The 26,205-nt window shown below is 45.9% G+C and overlaps 1 protein-coding gene across 7 annotated transcripts in view; it reads right to left on the bottom strand.

Annotated features, from left to right (window-relative positions):
• The window catches only part of PALM2AKAP2 (PALM2 and AKAP2 fusion), a 385,911-nt gene that overhangs the window by 284,586 nt on the left and 75,120 nt on the right, over positions 1-26,205 (bottom strand). For all 7 annotated transcript variants that reach the window (XM_080669981.1, XM_080669983.1, XM_080669987.1 and 4 more), the window contains exon 2: positions 360-405. In XM_080669981.1, coding sequence (XP_080526107.1) covers positions 360-405 — 46 coding nt within the window. The remainder of the gene's footprint in view (positions 1-359; positions 406-26,205) is intronic.

Genomic DNA, 26,205 nt, shown 5'->3' with positions numbered 1-26,205 from the left:
AGTCAGAGGTATCACTGAGCGCTGGGTGGTAATATTCCAGGAATCATCATCTCCCCAGCGCCCCCTCCCCCAGCATCTCCCCCGCAACCAAGTGTCTGTTTAGTCTTTCCCCAAAGCCCAGTAGCATCTTATTTCTAAGCCAATTTTCCACATTCAAATCCCCAGCCCAACGCGCGCCTGGGGGTTTCAATCTACAGACTTGTAAAAGAAAAAGCAGCATAGCTGAGCCTTGACAGACTTTTATCCCCCCAAACACATGCCCCGCGGCTACTGTGCTGGATTGTCCATGGCCCAAAACACTCCAGGTCCCTTTGCATCCCAGACAATAGAGAAAGAAAATAAAATGAAAGTGGACTTACGGCTATGGCTTGCAGCCTTTCCTTGTGCAATTCTGCCTCTGCCATCCTGGAGAAGGGCACACCGGGAGGGGAAAGGAGAAAAAAAACACAAAACACGCTGTAGTCACTCAAGGAAATTGATGGGCACCTGCAGGGGAGGTGGGGGGCCTCAGGTAGACCCGGGGAGAGCCGAGGGGCGGCAGGGATCGGCTCAGGGGGTTGCGGGCAGAGCTGTGCGCTCGGCTGGCTCGCCCCGCTGGCTGGCCCGGGCTCAGCCTCTGGCCCCCTCCGCCCGGCCGCCTGGCTGCGCCCCAGCGCCGCCGCTAACTGCAGCTCCCCGCCGCTGCCGCTGGCCGCGCTAGTCGGAACGTGGGCCGCGGGCAGCCACTGGGAGGGCGCGCTGGCCCTGTGCTGGTTCTCCGCCCCGACGTCTTGGCCCTCGCTCCGCCCCCTGGGGCATGCGGGACCCTCGGACGCGGCCCCCAGAGGCTCCAGGAAGGCAGGAGACCTTGGGGCGGTCGCCGCGGGTGGGAGTGGGGTGGTCCCCAAGGCTCGGACAGGCAGCGCGCCTACGGGCGGGCACTTGGGGCGCGGGCGCACTGCGAGCCGCTAGGGCGCACAACTGGCGCTCCTGGGTGGACACGCTCTCTGGGGCCTCAGCAAGAGGAAGGGGCGCCTCCAGGGAGCAGATGCCAGCCAAGGGGCCTCTGGTAATAAGAAGTGTGTGTGTGTGTGTGGGGGGGGGGGAACTGAGCTTATACTTGGGCTCCAAGTGGGGACATTTCCAATAGGGAAGGGCTGCCTCGCCCACATGCCTACATGGCGGTACTGAAACATCAAGGCCACTGGCCAAGGTATAGCTCAAAACAGGCCTGTGCAGCCAAATGTGTTTGCAGTCCTGGTGCTCAGCTAGGCTGGGCTGGACAACCTATTAGCTATGAAACCTTGGGCAACTCACTTAACCACTCTGAACCTCAGTTTCCTCATGAGAAAAAATGGAGGGTCAAAGTTGTCCCTAATGAACGAGATAAAGGTGCTTCGTAAAGGCCAATCTGCTCTATCCTTACTCTGTGACATTCTGGGCTGAAATTCTTGAGTGTCTATACTTCAATACAGTCTAAAAGGAAAAGTAGAATCCGGGCACTGAAATACTTCACCTGCTGCCCAACTGGGGTGGCTCAGTGGTTGAGCGTCCACCCATGAACCAGGAGGTCACGGTTTGATTCCCTGTCAGGGCACATGCCCTGGTGTGGGCTGGATCCCCAGTGTGGGGCATGCAGGAGGCAGCCAATCGATGATTCTCTCTCACCAGCGATGTTTCTATCTCTCTCTCCCTATCCCTTCCTCTCTGAAATCAATAAAAATAATTTTTAATTAAAAATTAAATATTTCACCTCTTCATTACCAACACAGAAGACAGTGCTAGAGCGCATCCTTTGAGACAGACACTGCGCAGGATAAGAGAGATGGATAAGATCAGTCCAAAATTAAATAAATGCTAAAAAAAAAAACACCACCAAATTAAATATTTCTTAACATTCAGGAGGGATCGGCTAGAATCCCCAACATTCATAAGCAGACTTTCCTCCAAAAAAAAAAACAGCGACAAAAAATTAGAGTGTCCTTTTGAGATCCTTGATGCTTCTCAAATGCAGGATTTAAGAAGATGTTTTAAAAGGTATGCACATCAAATTTTCCCAAATCTCCTCTTTCCTGGGCAAATTCTTACAATGCAACAAAATTGCCTTTTCAACTTTCATGGAGGTTTCACCTGTCACTTGATGATCAATTACTCCCCTCCCTGAAGACTAAAGCAGCCACCCCAACAGGTTGTTTTCGGGTGTAGGTGGAGCTGTTTGTGTCATAAAGCCAAGCCAATGCCAGACTGGACAATCCCATTCCAATATATCCAAACTTCTACTTCTAAGACCCATCCGTGTCTTCAAACCTCTCACTTTCTCTTCACTTCCCGCGCCAGCTCCAGCAAGACAAGCCCTCTGAGGGTGTTTGCTCACACATAAACAAAACTGTTATTACTTCAGGACAGTGACAGCGTAGCCAACAACAGTAGAAAATAACAGGATGAGGAAAGTGAGGCCAGAGAGGTGGAGAGACTCAGCCAGCGCCATAGAGCAGGGATTGAAACTCAGCTTAGACTCTGCAGAGCCCGTGTTCTTAACACTCAGAGGAGCACAACAATGTGGGTAGACTTAATGTCACCGCACTGTGCACTTAAAAGTGGTTTCGTTGGTAAATTTTATGTTATGTATATTTTACCACAATAAATTCTTAAAAAGGAGTCAAGGAAGAAGAAATGGGGTAGGAGAAGGGCCCGAGCACCCTGTAAAAGTGACCAGCTGGCAAGATCTGGACCTCAGGATAGAAGGGTCAGGATTGATGACACGTATGTGGGTGCCATTTACGTTGAGGTCATAGCTAAAGAAATGAGAATGGCCAGAGGGAAAAATAGAAGAAGAGGAGAAAGCCCAGCTGAGGAGGCCAAGAATGTATCATCTGAGGAGTAGAAGGAAAAATTAGGAGGGGTATTTGTACCAAAAGCCACATCAGGAGGAAAGGGGTTTTCAATAGGGTCAGATGCTTCTGAGAGGTCAAGGACACAAACTAAGAAGCGGCCATTGTCTTGGGCCAGTGGGAAGCCAAGGGTGACCCTGAAAGAGCAGAGCGTGTGTGGAGGATGAACCTGGAAGCAATTAGGGAGAGTGGAGAATGAAGCATCCATGAGAACAAACCACTCCTTTCAAATCCTTGGATGTGAAGGATGATGGGGGAGGGAAGATGGGGTACGTCAAGGGGAACTGGAAGGTGGTCTACGGGAAGCAGGATCAAGTGGAGGGCTATTAGGTCGGGTGAGACTTGAATGTTTCAGGACCAAAGGGGATTAGGCATCATGGGAAATGAGGTCTAAGACACAGTCAAAGGGAAGATAAGTATTAGGTCTCAGAGTGGCCCAAAGAGCATCCATGTGAGCACTGGTGGCCTGTTTAGCCTTAGGAAAAAAGAACTAATAAAGGAGGGCAGGAAACGGAGTGGGGAAAGGCAAGAAGAAATTATAAGCTGAAGGAGAGAGAAGTTGACAGTGAGTGAGTGTGCATTAGATGGCCTAGTTTTCCTAGCTAATGGAAGGATCATTGGTTGAGACTGATAGAATAGCAGTGGGGGAATTCAAAAAAATAGAAATGGTTTGTAAAGAAGCTGATGGAAGTGGGAAAAAAACTAAAACATGTTTGCCAACCAGAAGTATGCATCGGAATTCCCTGGGGCACATCTCTCTGAATACATGTATAGAATTAAGTGTCTATGGGGTGAGGAAGGGGTTAGAGATGGGTTTAGAACCATTGTACTGACTGAGTTTACTAGAAATAGGCAAAGGACTCATGACCAGTTGTGTGTACTTCCTTAGTGGTTTTTAAACAGCTGAGACTTCCTCAGTGGTTTTAACCAGCTGAGGCCCGTGATATGCAGTGATTGTGTTTATTCAGTGTTGAGGATTGTCAAAGCAGGCATGCCAAAAAGTCTAAGGAGAGAAGAAATTTAGAATGCTGAACCCTGGAGTTTCAGCCAGCTGGAAGTATAGTGGACTCTTTCATAAACGTTGGCTGCCTAACTTGCGAATCCCTTTCCATCTTCGGGGAATTCCCATATTACGAGCCATAGTGAGAGTCAGTGCCACCTCTCACCATAGAAGCTGGGAAATGCCAGACACTTGCTTCCCCAGGTCTCCTGGAACCTATGGCATCGCATGCAGTTGGGGCTCAGTCAGGTGTGTGCATCTGCCAAGGATCCTGAAGACACAGCATTAGATAAATCTTTCAGGTTGGTAGCTCACCCTTGGTGCTGCCCATCACCCAAGCCCCTTCTCTATTCTTCCCAGCTTTCTGTGAGCTACTCATGCCTGCTCTGCTCCTACCACTAGAATCAGTTTCTGTTGCTTGCAACTAAGAATGCTAAGTGATGAGGGCATGTGCCTGGAGGTAGGGGAGGCCAGGGGAAGGTCAATGGGGAAAAAAAGGAGACATATGTACTCCTATTTGTAATACTTTAAACAATAAAATTAAATTAAAAAAAAAAAAGAATCCTAAATGAAGCAGAGGCATGTGAAATGAATGACTAATGCTTGGCCAGAGAGCAAAGCGAAAACATTTTCTCTTCTTCCTCACTTCTCCCCTCAAATCTCTAGCTTAGCACTTTAAAAATCAGTGAGTCCATTACAAACACAGACATTTATAACCCCAAATTCTTTCAAAAGCCTCTATTGTATAGCTATTCTATGCCAGACATTAGGCTACGGCTTGGTATTACAAGGAATTCCTAGTCCAGTGTTAATATCAGTGACCTTTAGCCCCCCACATATTTAAAACCTGGAAAGATCTGTTACAATAGTGCATAATGCATGTAACAAACCATTGGTTCTTGCTGGGACAGTAAATTGTGTTGCATAAGCACTACATAAGCACTTCGTATTGTTTAATGGTTTTCTGATGGATGCTGCATTGCACAGCCTTATACAGAGAGAATATGGAACGCTAGATTTGCAAAAATAGATGTTTTGTTAATAACATTTACAAAACCTATTTTAGGGTATGAGTCTTTTGGGAACCACAAATGATCACAGCCCACTCGCCTGTGGGGAAAACAGGAGCACTCTAAATGAGAGGGAGAAAAGTTGCTGAGGCCCATTGAGTGAGTAAAAGTTAAAGTCTTGTTGAGCAGCAGCAGAGAGTGTAAAATTCCATAGTAACTCGAAGCTTTCCTTTGACAAAATAATTTTAAAAGGAACACCGACGTCCTCTAAAATGTTTGTGTTTTGTATTAGCTCTCTTTTGCCTAGGATCTCGTAGAATGTGTGGTCATTCAAAACATGTGTGATGGCTGCACAGAATCAAAAGGAGGGGAATGGTGCTTGGAGTCCTTTTGGCCCCTGTGGTTGTGAACCATTTGGGAAAGTTCATGGGCTTTCAAGTATGTGCTATTTTTAACAATAGGATTTGAGGGGTAGATTCATATGGGGAGTGCCTGTGGCATAAGAAGACAGAGAAAGAAGTTAGAGAACAGAGTGCCAGCATGGGCAATAGACTAGGCTGGATGGTATATGTGGACTAGGGCCTCTGCATAGCAGACTCGTTATGAGCAACTGGGAATCTATCTAGAAATGAATGTTAGTATTTCATTTTAATGCATTCCTTTTCTCTCGGTTAGCTTTGGCAGTGAAAGTGAATTGACTTGTGAGTCATAGAGGAACTGAGATGTTCTAAGGAGTATCAGGAATTATAGCTGGATGGTGAGAGATCATTTGAAACTTGCCTTGCTTGGACATTCAGATGTTGGTTCATCATAATCTTGTTATTGACAAAAGTTTTGAACTGTGGGCTTAGGAAGTAGGAGGTGGGTGTGACACAGAGAAAAGGCATGAGCTCTAAAGACAAGTCCGAATCCAGTCCTCAGACGCACTCACTACTACCTTGAATTCTTTTAGACTCATTTTCCTCATCTTTAATGGTGGGATAATAACTCTAACCTCATTGGGATATTGTGGTAAATCAGAATAACAGATATGAAATGCTTGAGAGTGGCCACACTGGGTCATAATTACTCAACCCAATTATTGCTTTATTAAAAATGTCATAGACCGAAGAAACCAAGATGGCGGCATAGGTAAGCACCTAAACTATTGCCTCGCACAACAATTTCAAAACTACAAGTAAAAGAACGGACATCATCCAGAACCACAGGAAGGCTGGCTGAGTGGAAATTCTACAACTAGAAGGAAAGAGGAAAGCTCATGGAGAATCAGAGGAGCGGCAAAGGAGGGCTGAGGAACGGAGACGTGCGCAGAGAGGAAGGGTGACTGAGTGCCTGGCTTTCTCTGGCGGGAGTGGGAAGGAAGCCCCCAACTGCACTGAACCCCAGTTCCGGGCGAAACCCCATGGACCCAGGCTCATACAGGGGGAGTCTGGATTGTCAGGTAGAGAGAAAGGCACATGGAGACTCAGAGACTCGGAGACCCAGGGGAGCCGCGGTGGGTCTAGAGGTCCACACATGCACTTGAGTGCTCACAGAGAAAGCTGAATGCGGAGGTTGCCGCAGGCATTCCCTAGTGGAAGGGAGTCAGAAGCTCCTGACTGCACTGAACCCTAGTTCCGACTGCACTGAACCCCAGTTCCGGGAGAGCCCCTGGGGACCCACACTCTTACAGGGGGAATCTGGACTGTCAGGCGGAAACTCAGGGGAGTCGCGGAAGGCAGAGGTCTGGTGGCGTGCGTGCAAGGGCAGGGCTGACGGGAAGCCAAGACTGTCTACTCTGCCCTGAGACTCCGCCCCATCCAAGCTGAGCACAGAGGCTTTTGCAATTTTGCAAGTCTAATCCTATAAGGCTGTCTCCAGCACCGAACTTCTCCCAGCGTAGACACAGCTGATTCTTACAGCCAACTGGCCTGGAGGTCTATTCCTCCCAGTGATACCAACAACAATTAAGACTTAACTACAACTAGGCTGTACACACAGTCCACAAAGGGGTGCACCAAGAGTGTCCACCTCAGATAACTGGGGAGGCTGACCCACTGGGCCATATAGGAAACCTAGCACACAAAGCTACCCTACCAACTCAGGGAAGCAGTGAAAATGTGGAGGCAAAGAAACAGATCACAAATAAAAGAAATGGAGGAAAACCAACGACTGGATATAGAATTCAAAACCACAGTTATAAGGCTTTTCAAGAATATCCTAGAAAAGGCTGATAAATTTAGCGAGACCCTCGAGGCTATGAAAAAGGACCAACTAGAAATTAAACATACACTGACTGAAATAAAAAATATTATACAGAGACCCAACAGCAGACTAGAGGAACGCAAGAATCAAGTCAAAGATTTGAAATACAAAGAAGCAAAAAACACTCAACCGGAAAAGCAAAAAGAAAAAAGAATCCAAAAAGTTGAAGATAGTGTAAGAAGACTCTGGGACAACTTCAAGTGTACCAACATCAGAATTATGGGGGTGCCAGAAGAAGACAGAGAGCAAGATACTGAAAACCTATTTGAAGAAATAATGACTGAAAACTTCCCCTACCTGGTGAAAGAAATAGACTTACAAGTCCAGGAAGTGCACAGAACCCTAAACAAGAGGAATCCAAAGAGGACCACACCAAGACACATCATAATTAAAATGCCAAGGGCAAAAGACAAAGAGAGAATATTAAAAGCAGCAAGAGAAAAACAGTTAATTACCTACAAGGGAGCACCCATACGATTGTCAGCTGATTTCTCAACAGAAACTATGCAGGCCAGACAGGAGTGGCAAGAAATATTCAAAGTGATGAAAAGCAAGAATCTACAACCAAGATTACTCTACCCAGCAAAGTTATCATTCAGAATGGAAGTTCAGATAAAAAGCTTCACAGATAAGAAAAAGCTAAAGGAGTTCATCACCACCAAACCAATATTATATGAAATGCTGAAAGGTATTCTTTAAGAAGAGGAAGAAGAAAAAAAGTAAAGATAAAAATTATGAACAACAAATACGTATCTATCAACAAGTGAACCTAAAAATCAAGTGAATTAAAAACCTGAGGAATAAAGTAAACTGGTGAATATAATAGAATTAGGGGCATAGAAAGGGAGCAGACTGATAATTCTCAGGGGGAAAGGGAATGGGGGGTGCAGGAAGAGACTAGACAAAAATCATACACCTATGAATGAGGACAGTGTGGGGGAGGTAAGGGCAGAGGGTGGGGTGGGAACTGGGTGGAGGGGAGCTATCGGGGGAAAAAGGAGAAACAATTGTAATAACCTGAACAATAAAGATTTATTAAATTAAAAAAAAATGTCATAGACCAATCAAGGGAGTGACTTAATTTTATCCACCCTTTTATGGAGGCTTTTTTTAAAAAAATGAACTTTCAGTATTCTTAAAGTTCCTCACATTAGTGGGTACTTCTCTCTTTGCATCTTTTAAAAGAAATGATTCTTCTCTGTGTCATCTACTGTCTAGAAATTTGTTCACCAGACTCTCCTTTTCATGATTCTTAGGCACCTACAATCTTATCTTTTGGAATAGATCAATTTAATCATCTATACTAATAAAAGCCTACGTGGTCGTCATGCCCTCATGCCGTGATGCCCTCACGCCATAACAATCCATCACCAGGAGGCTGTGTGAGCAGCGGGCACATGCGGGTGGGTGGGACTGTGTGAGCGGGTGAGGAGCATGCGGGTGGGCAGGGACTTGACACTGCGTGTGCAGTGTAGAGGCAGGTCCTGCGGCTCTGCACGACGTGGAGGCGGGTCCTGGTGACGCCGTGTGGCGAGGCCGGGGGTCCTGCGGCTCCGTGCGGCATGGAGGCAGGACCCCCGGCTCTGGCCTACCTCTTTGGTGCAATCCATTGAGAAGCCCCAATGGGTGGGTGGGGCCTACCTCTTTGGGGAGATTGATCACGGGGCTCCTGCACTGTGAGAGGGCACAGGCCAGGCTGGGGAATCCCCCCACCCTGAGTACATGAATTTCATGCACCAGGCCTCTAGTTATAAATAAGAAGGAATAAGAAGAGACTCTTGAGAAGAGATAGATTCAGTGCTAGGAAAAGATGGAAAAGAAAGTTTAATTTTGAAGTGTTTAGGAGGAGAGATATATACCTACACATTAAAACTGCTTCTTGGTGGAGTCTATTCTCTGTGTGGGTGTGAATTAACTACAAAGTGAAAAGTCTTTGGGAAGGCCAGTCTGGTTCTCTAACGCCACCAGACTCAGTCAGGTCATTGGCTTCTCAGCGAGCTTAGAGGACAGTCTAGTTTGCCTTAGCACAACGACCACAATGTGCCCTGTCAGCTTGGAATGCCTTTTGGTAGTGTGGCCATCAACACTTTCTTTGTTAGCCATGATTTGATAATGCGGTACACATTCTGCAAGTCAGCACTGCTGACAAGAGAGAGATTCCTGTGGGGTTGGCAGTGGATGGACAGTGGCCCATCAACGACATCTTGTGTGCCCTCCTGATTGGGGAATAAATAGTGTAATTGGAAAGTCTAGCTTCGGCTCCTACCACGTAGGGATGTTGAGCCTTTCTGATGCCCTTTGGAGTGTCCAGCATCTTAATATTCCATGTCCACCCTTAGCCCACCCTGCATACACTGTCAAAAAGGATCCAACTTGTGTTTAGCCCCCCACCTCCACCCCCCACCCCGCAAGCCTGTATCATTGAGAGGTAACAATCTAAAAAATTGCTCCTGACTAATGTGTAACCCTGCCAGCTGGGGCCTCCTGGACAAATTGCCTTTCTCAGAAGCAGCTCTAGGTAGAGTGGGAAGAGCACAAGACAAAGTCTCCCCTCTAGATCCTAATCCTAACTCAGCCACTAACTGTGTGACCTCAGACAGTCACTCAACCACTCTGAGCTGAGGTTTTTTATTTGTAAACTAGGAATAGGGATAGTTAACTTCCCCTTAAGGTTCTTATAAGGATTAAAGGAAACCATGAGTGAGAAAGTGCTTTGAGTACTAGAAATGCTCTGTGTGCTTGAAGGACTACAGTCAAAGGGACGTTAGGGACTTGGGGAGTGCTGACAGGGCAGTAGGGAAGTGTTTGGAGGACCACACAACACTCAGCAGCAGCTGCTGGCTCTACCCACCAGGAGAAAAGACTCCACTAGCACATAAGACAAAAAGGCTTCCAAGTTTCTGATGGGTTTCTACGATGATCAAACCAATAAATGAAAATGACCAACACCACTTCTTGATATTCCTTAGTCACCCAAGTGACTTCTGTTTTATCTGTTTGAAGACTAACAGCCCCATATTCTGATCAACAAATTAATTTGCTTCAATAAATGCAGAAAATCGTGCAGGGATCCCAAGTATCAGACGGAAGAAGCAGAGAGAAGCAGGAGAGAAGGAAACACAAAACCTTGGATCTTTCTTGCCATTTGTTTGTGTGTGTGTCAGGCCTCTATTTGAAAGCTATTAGGTCCGTGTTTACATGAATGTGCTCTCCTCTTCTGCATTCATTCAGAGCTAAATTTATCCCACGAGAGGGGAAGGCATCCTTGGAGAGGTGGGGGGTGAAACAGAGGCGGGACTTGAATGGGAGCCAGGAGCCCTGGGGAACTCCAGCACATGGAAGGCAGCCCCTCCTCAGGCCCCCAGGACGGAGCATGTGCTGACTTGACAAAGGAGAAGGAACATGTTTTCATTGTAGTGTCGGGCACCCTTGGCTTCTGAGAAGGGTGTGAGCACCAACAAGACTCCGATCTTGTGTATTAGAGAAAGCAGTTCCCAGACTCCCATGAGTTCCCAGGTCTGGCCCAGCTGTTCAGAAATGGACACTGCAGCTCTCCAAGCCTCCGCACTGAAAGCAGTGTCTGTCCCCATGGGGACAGTTAGCAGGGCAGCTAGCAGGGCCACTTCTAATGCAAATTTGAGCTTGACTTCTGTTGTGATGCCATTCCAATTGTTTTCTCTCCCAGGGCAGTCTTTCTGGGGTGGGCTGGAGCACAGGGAGGTCGCTGCATTCGAGATCTGGTTGGATTCAGTGCTGTGCACCCATAACTGGATTCAAGATCAGGGATGCTCGTGCAAGGACCCAGGACCTACCTGTCCTGCTTGGTTTCCCTCTTCCCACTCTGGTTACTGTCTTTCTTCCTCTAAGTCCAGCCCTTGTTAAACCATCTTTTGCAAGTGGACAAGTCCTTGCAATTGAGATAGCTTTTCCTGTGACCACAGAGTTAGTTCTCTGCTAGCATTGAAGACCTCCCTGAGGATCAAATGGTCAGTTTCCATCTGGGACTGTGTCCCTTCATTGTGTGGAACTTCCCTCTGGGGAGAGAGGCTCCTAGGAGTCTGAGAGGGTTCTCCTTTGTTTGAGGCTCAGCTAAGTCACCACAGCATCTCGCCAGAGCGCTACCCTTTTTTAGCCTCTGCACCCTCTACTCCTCCCCAGAGAACTTGACACCTTCTTCATCTGTTTGTCCCACTCCAAATTTGGTGCTTTCTCATACCATGAGCTATGCCTGGAATGCAGCCTCCCCCTCCCTTCTCTAACTTTCCAAGTCTCCTCATGTTAACTCCACAGAGTTGCAGAAATCCCATTCCCTCAGGGTATGCCTGACAGTCCCTTTGAGAAGGAAAAGTGGTTATTCCTCCCAATTCCTAACATAGTATGTGACTTTGTGTCAGATAAATTAATGTCTCACAAGCCACCATAATGGCTGTTCACTTAAGTTGGGAAGAAGCATGGACTAGACCAACCTGACCTTAAATCCCAATTCTACCACTTAATGACCTTGAGAAATTCATTTGACCTCTTTGAGTTTACATCACTCTACCATAAAATAGGAAAGAGAACAACATCCATTTCATAAGATTCTTGTGACAATCCAATGAGGTAATATATCTATAGCTCCTGGCATTCTGTAGGTGCTCAGTGAATACTCTGAATAAAAATAAGTATATTTGTATTGATTTTAGAGAGGAAGGGAGAGGGAGAGAGAGACAGAAACATCAATGATGAGAGAGAATCAATGATTGGCTGCCTCCTGTACACCCCCTGGGGATTGAGCCCACAACCCGGGCATGTGCCCTGACCGGGAATCAAGCCATGACCTCTTGGTTCATAGGTGGATGCCCAACCCCTGAGCCACAACCAGCCGGGCAACTCTTTTATAATATGGACACAGTCTTGTTTATTCATTGATATCTGTATCCCTCTGGATGTGTTTCCCCATTAGATATGCCTGGGTTCGAGTGAAGACTCCTGAGTTGCTTATTCAGTGTAGCACCAGGTGCTACAGACTACATGTTGGTGTCCCCCCAGATTTATATGTTGAGCCCCTAATCCCCAACATGATGGAAATGGGGTGTTTGGGAGGTGGTTCGATCCTGAGAGTGGAGCCCTAATGATGGGATTCATACTTTTATAGGAAGAGACAGTAGAGAGCTTTCTTTTCTCTCTCTTACCACCCTGCGAGGACACAGTGAGAAGACAGCCATCTGCAAACCAGGAAGAAAGCCTTCACTAGGAAGCATCTGTTGGCACCCTGATCTCAGACTTCCCAGACTCCAGAACTATGAGCAATAAATGTTTGTTGTGTAAGCCACCCAGTCTGTGGTAATTTGTTACAACAGCCTGAGCTAAGATACGAGATATGCCCAATACGGCCCTTTACTAGTAGACTAGACCAGCCCTTCCTCACGAATGCTCTTGACTCTTGCTTCTTACCTCCAAAGTTTGCAATCCAAGGTCATTTGATGCTACAAACCTTTTTGTGAAATTTTGGCTTTGCCAAATTCTGCACAGATCCTGAGAGGCAAAAATACGAAGTGTTCTATGCTGTGGCCCTAAGCTCTGCAGGAGGACAGATCACAGAATCCTTCTGAGAACCTGATAAGAACTATGGACTATTCCCCAGGGCAATGCGTGTGTATACATGCAACATTTTGCATACAATTTCTGAGCTTTCAGGAAGCCCTTTGATTCTTCCACAGACATGCTTAGAAAACCGATGGACCTTTAGTTTAAAAAAAAAAATCTCTGCTGTGAACCTAGAATATCAGAGGAATTGAGAGAGAGCAGAGAGCAAACTTATCCCCAAGGGCTAGGATGCTCACCTTGGTTACTAATGCAAATCACCAGAAGTCAGGGTAACTCCTGCTCAATCATGAATCTCCCCTGACCTAGCCAATGGCTGTCCAAGCTGCCCACTGTCCACTCTGAGAGCTGCCTTTCCTTAGTCCCCACTCACAGCTGCTGCTAGAGAAAAGGCACAGGCTCTAAAGGAACCCTACCTGGGTGTGGGCTACCTCCACTGTCTTTCCCCTGACCCAGAGCTTCATCTGACCCCCATGCCCATCCAGCCCTTAGTCCTTTTAGAGAGGCCTTCACTTGGCCTTCCTCAGAAGGGATGTGTCTTGCCTCTATACACAATAGGTATCCTTTCAACCCAGTCTTGCCTCACCAGGTTAGCTTAAAACTGCTTTCCATCCTAGATGGAAACTATAAAAACAAACAAAACCAGATACAAGGACCCTGCATTTGAACAGGAGAATAAAATGGCTTGTCCCCATCACCTTCAAACAGCGTTAGCTTCTACCTATAAGACACCGTGATGAATAGCCTCCAATATTTAAATTCTTCTTTCCAAAGGCCCGCCCCACCTTCTCCCTCACCCCACCACTGCTGGGTGAAGTCATTTGACGTCCAGTCTGGAACTTCCAGCAAGAATTCAAGCTTGATCCAAAACCACTGGCCTCTCCAGCTTCCAAGGAAAACAGTCTATCACGGAATTCAATACACTGTTAGGTTGGATGGAGCCAAGACAAATGGAGCAGGCTTTTCCTTAGGAAGGGGGCCCCAGCCTTTCCAAGGTGATGACCTAATGAGGCCAGCAACAAGTTAGTGTCTGGTTTCAGACCCCAACACCCCGGAAAGCCAGGCAAAGGGTACTGTCTTTTAGGATGGACTATAGAGCAGCCTTGAGATTTCACACTTGCCCTCTGAGCAAGGGAAATCCTAAATCTGATGATCCTGTTAGTTACAAAGATGTGGTAGCAGCCTGGGTCCTTTGAGGAAACACTTATTTGGTACGAATATGACCACTGGCAGGGGGAAAAATGGGCAAGATGTACTTTGGCCATTTAAGTTTGACAGGAATGTATACTAGTAGCCTCCCAGGTCATAATAAAGCAGAAACCAATTGATTTAAAGTAAAAAATGGAACGTTTCCAATGTTATTCTAAATTAAATAAAGGTTGAATTGTGTATTGGAGAGAATAATTTGAATTTAAGCGTAAAAGTTTGGGTTTTTAAAATTTAATAAGCTCTTCCATGGTACTTATTCTGTCCCTGGATTCCTTTCAAAAGCTTATTAATTCTCCTACCAGCCCCATGAGCAAAGCACTACTATTGTTATACCCATTTTACAGATGAGGACATTGACACACAGAATTTTTGGTCACACAGCTTCTAACTGGCAGATTAATAATATCGGGTAACAAGCTTGTACTGTTGGTAGTGTGTACCTGTGTGGGACTATTTAAATGTTGGGACAATTTAACTGTATTATAAATAATATGCATTTGAAAAAGGTAAAAGTGATTCCCTTCCTTCCTTCCCTCCCTCCCTCTCTCCCTCCCTCCCTCCCTCTCTCCCTCCTTCCTTCCTTCCTTCCTTCCTTCCTGCCTTCCTGCCTTCCTGCCTTCCTGCCTTCCTGCCTTCCTTCCCTCCTCCCCTGCCCCAGGTGGGAATCAGCAGAGAACAAGACAAAGAAGCTGCCTTTTTGCACTTTCATTCCAGGGAAGGGAGAGAGGCATTGACAGTAGAGAACCCTATAACGTAACTTCAGTAATGTCCTGAGAAAACCAACCGCCCGAAGGAAAGATGGTGGTGTGGAGCTGAAGACGTGACAATCCATCAGAGAGACCTGATGGAGCGAGTGACAGAGCCGCGCAAGTACTGAGGGAAGAGTGTCCCGGGCTCAGGGAACAGCACATGGAAAGCCTCAGCTCCTTGGAGGAGTAGCAAGGAGACCAGTGTGACAGGGCTGAGGGAGCAAGGGGTCAGGTAGTGAGAAAGGAGGCCAGAGCGCTGCCGGTCAGCTTGTGGCCTTGGGCGGGTTTCGACAAGCTGTGAAGGGATGTATTTAGATTTGAAAAGATCACTCTGGCTGCCAGCGGTGCGAGAGGGAAGACGTGAACAGGAGACCAGACAAAGGATCATGCAGGGGTCATGAGAGAGAAGGGTGGAGTGGTGTGTTAGTGTAGACTGAACAATGGCCTCCAAAGGTGTCCACGTCCTGACCCCTTGGTCCTGTGAACATGTCACTTCACAGGGAAAAAGGGACTTTGGCAGAGTGGGCAGAGGAGGCACCGATGGAAGCACTGCATGGACAGGGCCGGGAGACCTCTCAGGGTAGGAGGAGAGGAGTGGCAGGAGCAAAAATCCAGAGTCAGTTAAGGGGAGGGCACATGGTTGCTTGGGTTCAAACCCCAGCTCAAGGGCTTACAAGGTGCAGTGTAAACTTGGGGACATGACATCATTTCTCTAAGATCAGCTCCCTGAATCAGCAAATGAAGCTCACAGTGCCTCACCCATATGGGTGCTTTGCAGCCAAAAGGCGATCATCCGTGTGGAGCTCTTAGCCCATGCACAGCAGGTACTAAAGCCCTCTCATACATGCTGAGTAGCAGCATTCGTACAAAGGGAGTTTAGTGCAGTGGTTACAAACATCGGTGCCAGGCTGCTCTGGGCTCAAATACCAGCTCCATACTTATCAGGCTGGGAAACTTGGGCAACTTCCCCATGCCTCGATTTCATCCCAGGTAAACTGAGGCTAACAATATCTACTGTGTTTGATACATTGGAAGGTCTGTGTTGGCTTTTATTGATCATGATGAAGATGATAGACAATGCATGCCTCCTAAAAATACTTATAGTTAGTATTGCCTCCACATTTTAGGAATCACAAAATCTACACTAAGAAAAGAGAAATATGCAAATTGACCATACCTCCGCGATGCCCATTAGCCAATCAGGTGTGATTATGCAAATTAACCCACCAAAGATGGTGGGTTAATTTGCATACACAGGCAAGGAGCAGCCAGGCAGGGTGGGATGCCTGCTATGAGGGAGAGGGCAGGGGGCGGAGGGAACTACAGGAGCAGTGCTCTGGCCGGGAGCAAAAACTGCAGGTTCCTGGGTGGCTGGGAGCAAGGACTTGCAGGTTCCCAGGCGGCCAGGAGTGAAGCCAGGGGAAGGAAGGCCTATTCTTGCACAAATCCTCATGCCATGGGCCTCTAGTATGAAATAAAAACCTACAGAATAGGTTTGCCATGTAAAAAGTGAGTCTTTGTCATCAGGTATTTAAATGACTCACTGTGCCTAATCGACACACAGCAAAAGGATGCTGTAACATTAAATATGTACAGATAGGGGAAGATGCTCTCGGCTTTGCCTTCAGGATGATTTCATGATGCTCTGAATCCCACGTCCTACGCCCAAGCAGCCAGGCCCTTAGCTTAAGACAGACCTGGCTGAGGGTGGCTGAGAGGAAATCACAAGGCGTTTGCAAGAAGACGCAGACACAGGCTTGGACATTCATATCCTGCGCCTGCTAGCCCGCTCTGATTTTAATCTTCCACCCCCCTCGCTGGCCCAGTTTGACTGCAGGCCTTTGAGCTGTCACACCTGGACCAAATCGAGGGCCAGGGACTTTGGCATTTAATGGTGTTTGAAAAACACTCAAAGCATTTGTGTCAAAAACAGAGGCAACAATGCTCTTCCCACTCCACAGGGTGGTTGACTCAGCAGCTTACACACACACAGAAATGACCCTTTTATGGGTAAAACGATGCCCTGAACTGCACAACCTGAAGAGCGAGGTGCTAAGTGTGTGCTGTTTCCTTAAATGCATTCTGAAAGGATTCGGGGGACAGAAACAAATGATCACTTGACGTATCTTATCGGAGAGTCGGAGAGAGCCTGCCTCGTCTTCTCCCGGGGTTCAGCTGTGTTAGTGGGAAGCCAGGGAAGCTTCCCGGCAGCATGTAGCACTAGGCATCTGAGGGGCCCTAATGTAACCGGGACCACATGGCAGGTACCTGTCACAGTAGGTTCCTGTGTTGACACCGAACCTCTGACCAAGCTGTGGGCTGTGTCTGCTTGCTCTCGGGGGTTTTACATGAAAGCCTGCTACTCATAGCCTGGGAGTAGGGCCTGTGGTCTCAGTTCCCTGGTCTAATGCCAGAGAGATGGAGAGGAAGGGGCAGATTTGAGACAAGGGGTAGAATGACAAGGAGTAGCATCCCGGAGAACGGCTGGTAGGAAAACCATGTCTTCCAAGGAAAAAGATCACTTCCTCTATGCTGTTCTCCCATTTCCCCTTTTAAAATTTCCCATTTTCCCAAAGCTCGAGACAAGCGACCAGAAAACACATGCATTTGCTCCTTTGTAATAATATAGGTTTCTTTCTGGTCCGCAGTGAGTGAGCTGCATTAGCCTGGGTTGCAGTGGGAAAGCACAGAGCCTGCTGCGTTGTCGCCATGTAGCTGTGTACACTGCTGTTTCAAGCAATTGCTGGTTCCTCTACTTTCCTCTGCAGGTCTGAGGTGGCAAATCGGCCACTGAGCATAATCAATCGATTCATTTAAAGGCATGTATCAGTGCTGTTCCACACATACAGCAGTAAAATAGACTTTTCTTATACTCTGAGATAATATTTCATCAGAAAGGTCCACAATATTAGTGAAAGTACTTTAAGTGAAATATGGGTACTTAGGCCTACAGCCCAGGTGCCACTAGACTTCCACTGACCAAAGTTCATTGTCCAAAAAGGAACTATTCTGGAGACATCTTTACAAAGAACTTCCCAGCATTCCCTGAGACATTTTGATAACCCGTTTGGGAAGTACACGGGTTTATATGATAGAAATCATGTTTTACCTTGTTTAGCCATGTCCTCACACATCCTTCACAGAATTCCACAAAGTGATATTGTCATTCCTGACATGTTCATCTACTTGCAAACATTCAGGTTGTTTTTTGGAAAAGCAATTATCTTATTTGGGAAGAGATTTGCCATGTACCCTACTGGTTTGCCAGCAGTTTAAAACACCATAAGATTAGATTTTCCTCTTATTCCAATATTATTTTATATGTAACCAATTTTGTATTCAAAGCTATCTAAGACATTAAGTATTTATTAAGATTGTTTCTAGGTATTCACATTAAGTTCATTTTACTTCTAGTTGATTGGTATTCCTTGTGGTCTAGATATAGAACATAGTAAGTAATGATTAGCTGAATACTCCCTCTGGAGTGGTCTATAATGAACATAAACCTTCTTTCAAACAACAGACACTCAAAAGGGGACATTGGAACTCGCTCACACTCCTTCAGTGTCGGGATAAAGTGCCCTGACACAAAATCACAGAGACTGAGAGAATTTGCATTTCACTTTTAGTAAAAACAGAAACTTTTACAAATAATAAGCATATCACAGTTGAAAACCTCCCAGTGAGCTATTGGACAGAAAATTCAGTGCATTTGCGTTAGAAGAATCAGAAAGATCGATTCCTCTTTTATTGGCTGGTTTAACAATGTTCAATGAACACCTACTATGTGGTGGACACAGTGCTACTTTTTGGGCTTATAGTGAGCAAGTTTCTGGATGAGTGAGAGGGACTTCCTTCTGGAGCTTGTTGGTCTCTTGTTCATGCTCGCTTGCTAGACTTTAGGGAAGAGGAAGCCTGGAGAAGTCCACGAAGCAAAGTCTTTCAAATCAGAGCTCAGTTAAATTCTAGTTCTCCACTTACTAGGGTTCTGTCTGGGGACAAACCACTTAAACAATCTGAACCTCAGTGTCCTCATGTGCAGAATGGGCATAACAACAATCTGTAAGGTTTCCATATGGAGTACAGGCAATGCTGGGCACGCTGCAAGTGCTCCATCTGAAGTAACAATTTCTAAATAGTAAAGATTATTATAACAAATACTAAACTTTCCTGGTCTCTGCCTCAATTTCTGTTCTGTCTCTCCCCCACTTCCTCTTCACTCCTTCCATGTGACCACTGTGTAACCGCTGGCATGATTTTGGTGAGCATGCCTTCTTAGCCTAAATTCCACAAAGCAATGAAGAAATTGTTTCCTCTGTGTTTATTTTTATTTATTTATTTTTTATATATTTTTATTGATTTCAGAGAGGAAAAGAGAGGGAGAGAGAGATAGAAACATTAACGATGAGAGAGAATCATTGATTGGCTGCCTCCTGCACACCCCCTACTGGGGATCGAGACCGCAACCTGGGCATGTGCCCTTGGCCGGAATCAAACCTGGGACCCTTCAGTCCACAGGCCGATGCTCTATCCACTGAGCCAAACCGGCTAGGGCTCCTCTGTGTTTAATTGCAACATACTGTGGCTTAGAGTGAAACAAGCCAGACACAAAAAGCTGAGGAATATATGATTCCTTTTATACAACATTCTGGAAAAGGCAAAATCTACAGAAACAGAAATCAGACCAGTGACTGATAGGGGCTGAGGGGGTGGAGGGGAGATTGATGACAAGGGGCCCAAGGGAACACTTTGTGGTGAAGGAAATGTTCTGTATCTCGATTTTGGAAGCGATTAAACACCTGAATACATCTGTCAGCACTCAATGAACTGTACACTTGAAAAGGGTGAATTTTACAGTATATAAATTATACCTCAATAAACCTGACGTTATAAAAAGGAGATTGTGGCTTGGGACCTTCAAGACTTCCTGTAGGAAAAATCTGTGATCGGTACAGGAAATTAGAGGTGCTTCTGGGAGTACTCTTGTAAGATACTAACTGTAGCAAAGGCAGACATTGGCAATCCCACTAAGACAGGTGCAAAGTTCTCTGGGAATTCAGGGGCAACAGAAACATCCCTCCTAGGACACCAAGACATACTTCATGGGGGAGGTTACGTTTCAAATGGGTCTGAAGATTACAATTCATCACTGTGGGGGTTTTTCTTCTCTACCAACTATGATCAATGTTTCAGATTCTAGCTTCTGGGTGCTGTTGCCATCAAGGTGTTGGGGAAGGAAGCACCTTAGAAATTCATCATCTCAGGCCCTCCCCTTCACTCCAGGTCTCAGAATCAAGATCTTTGGTATAACAAGATCCCCCCATGATTCCTATATTGCTATGCACGAGAGACTGAGAAGTCTGGTGTAGTTACTTCCTACTCACTAGCCCTAATCACTTCGGGCTTGACCTTCTAGCGGTCTTCTCTTGCTTCACCTTTGTTCTACCCAGTCTACATCGAATGCCTTTCTCTGGTCTCCCATTATCTTGCGTTTCCCTCCATATTATCCACCGCATTATCATTTCCTGGACTCTCTGTCCCCCACCAGGAGGTATGCACTGCTGTCTAAGCACCTAGCACAGAGCCTGGCAATATGGAATAGGTGCTATGTAAGTGGAATAAACAAATGAATACATGGGTAGCTGAGCTAGGCCAAAAAAACTGTGAGTGGGAAGGTTTGCTTAGTGATCTTTTCGCCATTTACTTTTCCTTAGCTCTTTCTCCTTTCTCGTTCTTGCTTCACATTCAACTGCCAACCAATCAGGAAAGAACAGGGCCCCCATACTCCCTCAGGCCAATCTCGGGCACTGAACAAATAAGCCTTCCAGATCTTTGCTTGGCTATGGATTCGGCTCCGAGAGAAGTAAAAGTGTTGGGTTCGGATAACATTTTGAAGGGACAGACATTCCCTAGCGATCCCAGCTTTGACTTGCTTTATAAGATGGGTTTCCTGAACGGACTCCAGTTCTCCATTTGGGAGCCTCAGTTAACTGTTGCTCCAATGGCTGCAAAATTCCAGCCACACAGAGAAAACGGGCTCTAGGGAAAGCTCCAGGCACGCGGTGCATCAGAAGCGATTTACCGTCACGTGCGCATGTGACTTTCAGGAGTGAACCGAAGGGGATGCCAGCCAAATCACCACATGGCCCGAGTGCGTTCCCGCCAGAGGCCCGGCGCACTGATGGCAAAGAAAAGCCAACAAAAGAAACATTCTTTCTACTTGTGAGCAAAACAAAGACCCTACTGAGAAAACCCAAGTGAGCGGTGGAGGTGTAAAATCAACAGAAATGGGGGCTGTCTGTGGAGGAGGCATCTGGTTTCAAAGTAAACATCCTTAAAATGTTTCCAGAATGAATGTATGTTTGAATAATTTACTATCAGATGTTTTTCTTTTGACCTTGAAGATCTAGGGCGAGGACATGCTTGCAAATGCCCGACTCAACTGTAGTTCCCACTCAGTTGAGACGTTTTCTAAGTGGAATGCATTTGAAAGCAAACTAAACAGCATGGCCCGTGCAAATCCAGGACTGCTTGGCTGGGTGCAGGCATGCGTTGAAAGATTCACGTGAGCAAAGCACATTAAATGGATTGTGCAGTTTGCACCGGGAACCAGAAGCCAGGGTGGGTGTAGGGGTGCTGGTTTCTGTCTGGAGTTTCTTCACTGGGAAGGAAGCTTGTCTTGAACTGCGCTGCTGCTTCTGATCATGAATGTAAATGTATAAAGTTCCAAAAGATGGTCCAGAAAAGAGGTTGCACATTAGAGACCAACACGGGTTTTGTTTGGGCTGCACTGTCTTTTTTTAAAGTCTTACTTTGGTCACCAAAATTTTAAAAATTTCTGCCTGGCAACAATTGGCTAGATCGGAGTAGAATCCATTTGCTAATCACCTTTAGAAGAGACACTGCCCTAACCGGTTTGGCTCAGTGGCTAGCTAGAGCGTCTGCCTGCGGACTGAAGGGTCCCAGCTTCGATTCTGGTCAAGGGCATGTACCTTGGTTGCAGGCACATCCCCAGTAGGGGGTGTGCAGGAGGCAGTTGATTGATGTTTCTCTCTCATCGATGTTCTAACCCTCTATTCCTCTCTGTAAAAGATCAATAAAGTATATTAAAAAAGAAGAAGAAGAGACACCTATTCCTGTTTGTCCCAGGCCCAGCTTTTCCCTTTTATCTAGCCCAGGTCACCCCTCCAGGCTAGCTGCTACACACACACACACACACACACACACACACACACACACCCTGAGCAACCCAAGGATGAGAAGGAACTAAGCCTTGCCGCCACTGGTTGGCCACTTTTGGCCATTCTAATTTAGGTATCTTACTTAGTATTGTATGATTTTTTTTTTTTCATATGGTAACAGAAATTCTTCTTTCCCCCCCTCTTTCTTTTGTGCTATTTTCATTACATTATACTACTTTTGCAGAATTGTATGAACATTACATTTTTATAATTTTTCTTTGTTCCTTCTTTAATAAGAAACCAAACGTGCCAGCGTCAGGAGCATCTTCCTCAGCAGTCTCTATCTCAAGTAAGGGAAGCAGGAGACCTTTCCTTGGCCTTTATTTCCTGCAGCTCCTTGGCTCTCTGTCTCTCTGACCATAAATGTAGCCCTCTAGGGGTTCACCCACATCCCAATTTCTGGCTTTTTCTTGATAACTCAGGAGCTCTGGCCATGCCGGCCACACTGAAATCGCTGGTCCTATGATCATGCAGGTTGAAGGATGTGATTTTCCCTCATGGGAGCATGTCAAAGCCATGTCAGGGATGTCTGCAGCCTGCAGCCGTTTAGGCCCAAAGACCAAAGAACAGCCAGGAACTGAAGCCCATGGTCTCCACCAGACACACCTTTGACACTAGCCAAGGCCCCTGAATAGTCAAAGAAGGAAACAGGGGTCTGTGAGTTCCTGGGAGCAGGGGAGGGGGAACTGTTTAGCTCTGAATTCCCACCTCCTGATTACAGTGGTTGGCGCTGGTGCCTCGCATGGAACTGGTGCTCAGCAAATGTCAAATTTAGAAGACGGAGATCATAGATTTAATTCTAGACAATAGCTAAGTGGTCCTGAATCTTTCTACAATATTACCTCGTATTTTAACTTCTTTAATAAAAATATTTTGTAAAGTTGCAAGTTCTTAAATGCTCAATTTCTAGAAAATACTTTGGGGTTTTTTCCAACCTATGAAAACAGATTTGTACTCACTAGAGAAATTCACATATTGCTGACCTTACAAAGCTTATAATATTCCAGGTAAGGAAACCAGGCCCAGATGAGAAAGACTCGTCCCAGAGCAGGCCAGCGGCAATCTGGACAAGAACCAGATCTCCTGACTCCTAGTCCAGTGATTGTTTTCTAGTACTGGGATTTGCCCAAGCCCAAAAGAGTGGTCCTAATATGGAGGGACAGGTGACCCACTTCAATAATCTGCTGGAGAAAAGTTGAGAGGCCTGCTGCATGCTGGGAAAGGCCTGGGCTCCTCTGAAGGGCATCTTGACCTGTCAAACCAACTCCTGCAAAGGCTACTGGACAGCCGAGGGAGACAGAGATGGAAACACAAGAGCTGGTTCTATTGCCCCATGCTTAAGGCAGATGGCCCCATTGTCCTGAGGGCCTAAAGGGGAACACATCCCACCCCAACATCAAACTGTAATTCCCAGATCCAGAGCATAAATGGATAACTGTCAGTCATGACAAGATATGCTACATTACAGTACATGAAGTCAGTCATTTAACTTATGAAACACCACAACTCTGTTTCTGATACAAAGGTATAAAAATCATACATTATTTGATCAAGGTAGCAAAAAGCAGGGTAGGGGGACTGGGAAACTGGGTGAAAGAGGTGATGGGATTATGAAGTATAAAGTGGTAGTTGCAAAATTGTCAGAGGGATGTAAAGTGCAGCATAGGGAGGATAGTCAATAATATTGTAATAACTACTTATGATGCCAGATGAGTACTGGAAATATCGGGGGGATCACTTTGTAAAGGATTTGATTGTCTAACCACTATGCTGTATACCTAAAACCAATACAAAATAACATTGCAAGTAATATGTAATTGAAAAATAAGATGTTTAAAAAGCCAACAACTCAGAACCTGTCCCCTCCCCCCCCCCCACCAAAAAAAAGCAAAAGAAAAAAAGCAAAGGCAAAGTGGGCTTGCCATCTTATAGACCCTCCTTGCCTTAATTTTTCTTGCTCCTCTTCTTACATTACCTGGTTACCTACAGACTCTAGTGCTCTATTGGGAATAAGGACCAGGCAGTTGATGTGCCCACAGGACAGAAAGGCAGCTCAGTTCACCAAGTTCAAGTAAAAAGAGCACAGGGCTGGGCACATGTGCACTGCCTCATCCTCTTCCTCCTCATCTGCTGGGTCACTTGATTAAAGTGCAAAAACACACCGCACTTCACTCCAAAGGATAAATCAAATAAGTGCCCTAGACTAAAGTAAGTGTGCAAATAAGACAATGACCTCTTAACAGCATAAAAATCAGTTTCATCTGGTAAATATTTTGGTAAAACTAGTCAAAAAATATCTTTGGTGGAGCCATTTTGTAGTTGTTAAGATTAGGGAATTATAATACACTAGAGGCCCAGTGCATGAATTCGTGCACCAGTGGGGTCCCTTGGCCTGGCCTGCGGGATCGGGCCAAACCTGGCTCTTCGACATCCCCTGAGGGGTCCTGGATTGCGAGAGGGTGCAGGCCAGGCCAAGGGACCCCACCGGTGCACGATAGAGGCTGGGGAGGGATGCAGGAGGTTGGCCAGCTGGGGAGGGACCGTGGGAGGGCTCCAGGGCGTGTCCAGCCTGTCTTGCTCAGTCCCAATCGGCCTGACCCCAGCAGCAAGCTAACCTACCAGTCAGAGCGTCTGCCCCCTGGTGGTCAGTGCACATCATAGCAAGAGGTTGAGCGGCTTTAGCATATCATTAGCATATTACGCTTTGATTGGTTGAATGGCCGACTGGATGACCAGACACTTAGCATATTAGACTTTACTATATAGGATTAGACATGGGCGGAATCTTACTTCCTGATTCAGTATTTGTTGACCCCCTATTCTCATAGGCAACATTTTGTGAAATTATGTTTCATTATACCTTTTACTCAAAAATGCTATTTTGTGACATGCAAGTAACTGGCAGGAAGGACTATTTGATTCTTGGGTTCTTCGTATGATTTTGCATGATTGTGGATGATTTTATATCAAATGCTGCATGGACCCCAAGACATCATTATCCAGGCAAATGTACTAGCCATTTTTAGAATAGAATAGAATGCCTATTTAAAAACTTTTCTAGCCAAAACCGGTTTGGCTCAGTGGATAGAGCGTCGGCCTGCAGACTGAAAGGTCCTAGGTTCGATTCCGGTCAAGGGCACGTAACTTGGTTGCGGGCACATCCCCAGTAGGGGGTGTGCAGGAGGCAGCTGATCGATGTTTCTCTCTCATCGATGTTTCTAACTCTCTATCCCTCTTCCTTCCTCTCTGTAAAAAATCAATAAAAAATATATTAAAAAAAAAAAACTTTTCTAGAGTAAAGCGTCCATGTAAGAAGGCATTTTTCATGGAAGACACAATACCAGAGACTTTTTAACGGAAAATCAGTATGGCTGCTGGACATCATCCCTTTGTAGGACAAAGGCAAAGAAATGAGGCTGGTGATTTTGTCATCTGGTGATCTTTTTTAGGTACCCGCAAAATAGCTAGACTGTTATGTACTTAGTCCAGATGCCATAAACAATAAAAACATGAAAATATTAGCTTATATTAGTAGTAGTAATAATAATTATAAAGTATTTATTTCGGCATTCAATGCCGTCCACCATATGGCAGTAGCTTATGTTTCCGGTGTGATTTCCCACCACCTTCTTACACATGCTGCAGTCCAACCGGATACCTCCCTGTTCTCTTCTACATGCGTTTGCTCTTGTTCTTTCGGTCACCTCTGCCATGCCCACTGGGCTCCCTCCCTGCCCACCAGGCCTGTTATAATCATCCTGGAGCCAGATTGCCTGTGTTTAAACTCTAGGCTTCCACAAGCTAGCTGTGTGACTTTGGGCAGGTGCCTTGACCTTTCTGCGCCTTGCTTTTCTCATCTGCAAAAGGAGGATAATAATAGTACTAATGCACAGGTTTGTTGTGATGATTAAATTAGATCCTAGATCTAAAGCATGAACCTGATCCACACCATTTTCCCTTGATGCTTCTGGCTAGTGGGCTAACACACTCAACTCGGTGCGTGTGAGGACATTTGGATATGGGTCCAATAATTAATAATGATTAATAATTAATAAACACATGTATAGTATTTCTGTTAATGCTGACCTAATGGTTGAATATAATTAGATGATTAAATATCAGCATATGTGATCAAGCACCTACTTTATATCTTGTCTTTGGCCCCATTTGTTCCATGTATTTGGAGGGTTCTTGTGCCCTGTACTTACACACACACACACACTTACCAGGGCGAGGGGAAGACATTCTTCTGTGCTTTCTAAAATAGACTCATCTGGCTGACTTTTAAAAATAACT

The sequence above is a fragment of the Plecotus auritus genome, assembly GCF_963455305.1.
Source record: "Plecotus auritus genome assembly, chromosome: 5".
Lineage (NCBI taxonomy): Eukaryota > Metazoa > Chordata > Mammalia > Chiroptera > Vespertilionidae > Plecotus > Plecotus auritus.
The sequence above is the reverse complement of the archived record's forward strand: the minus strand, read 5'-3'. Positions and strand labels throughout refer to the sequence as shown.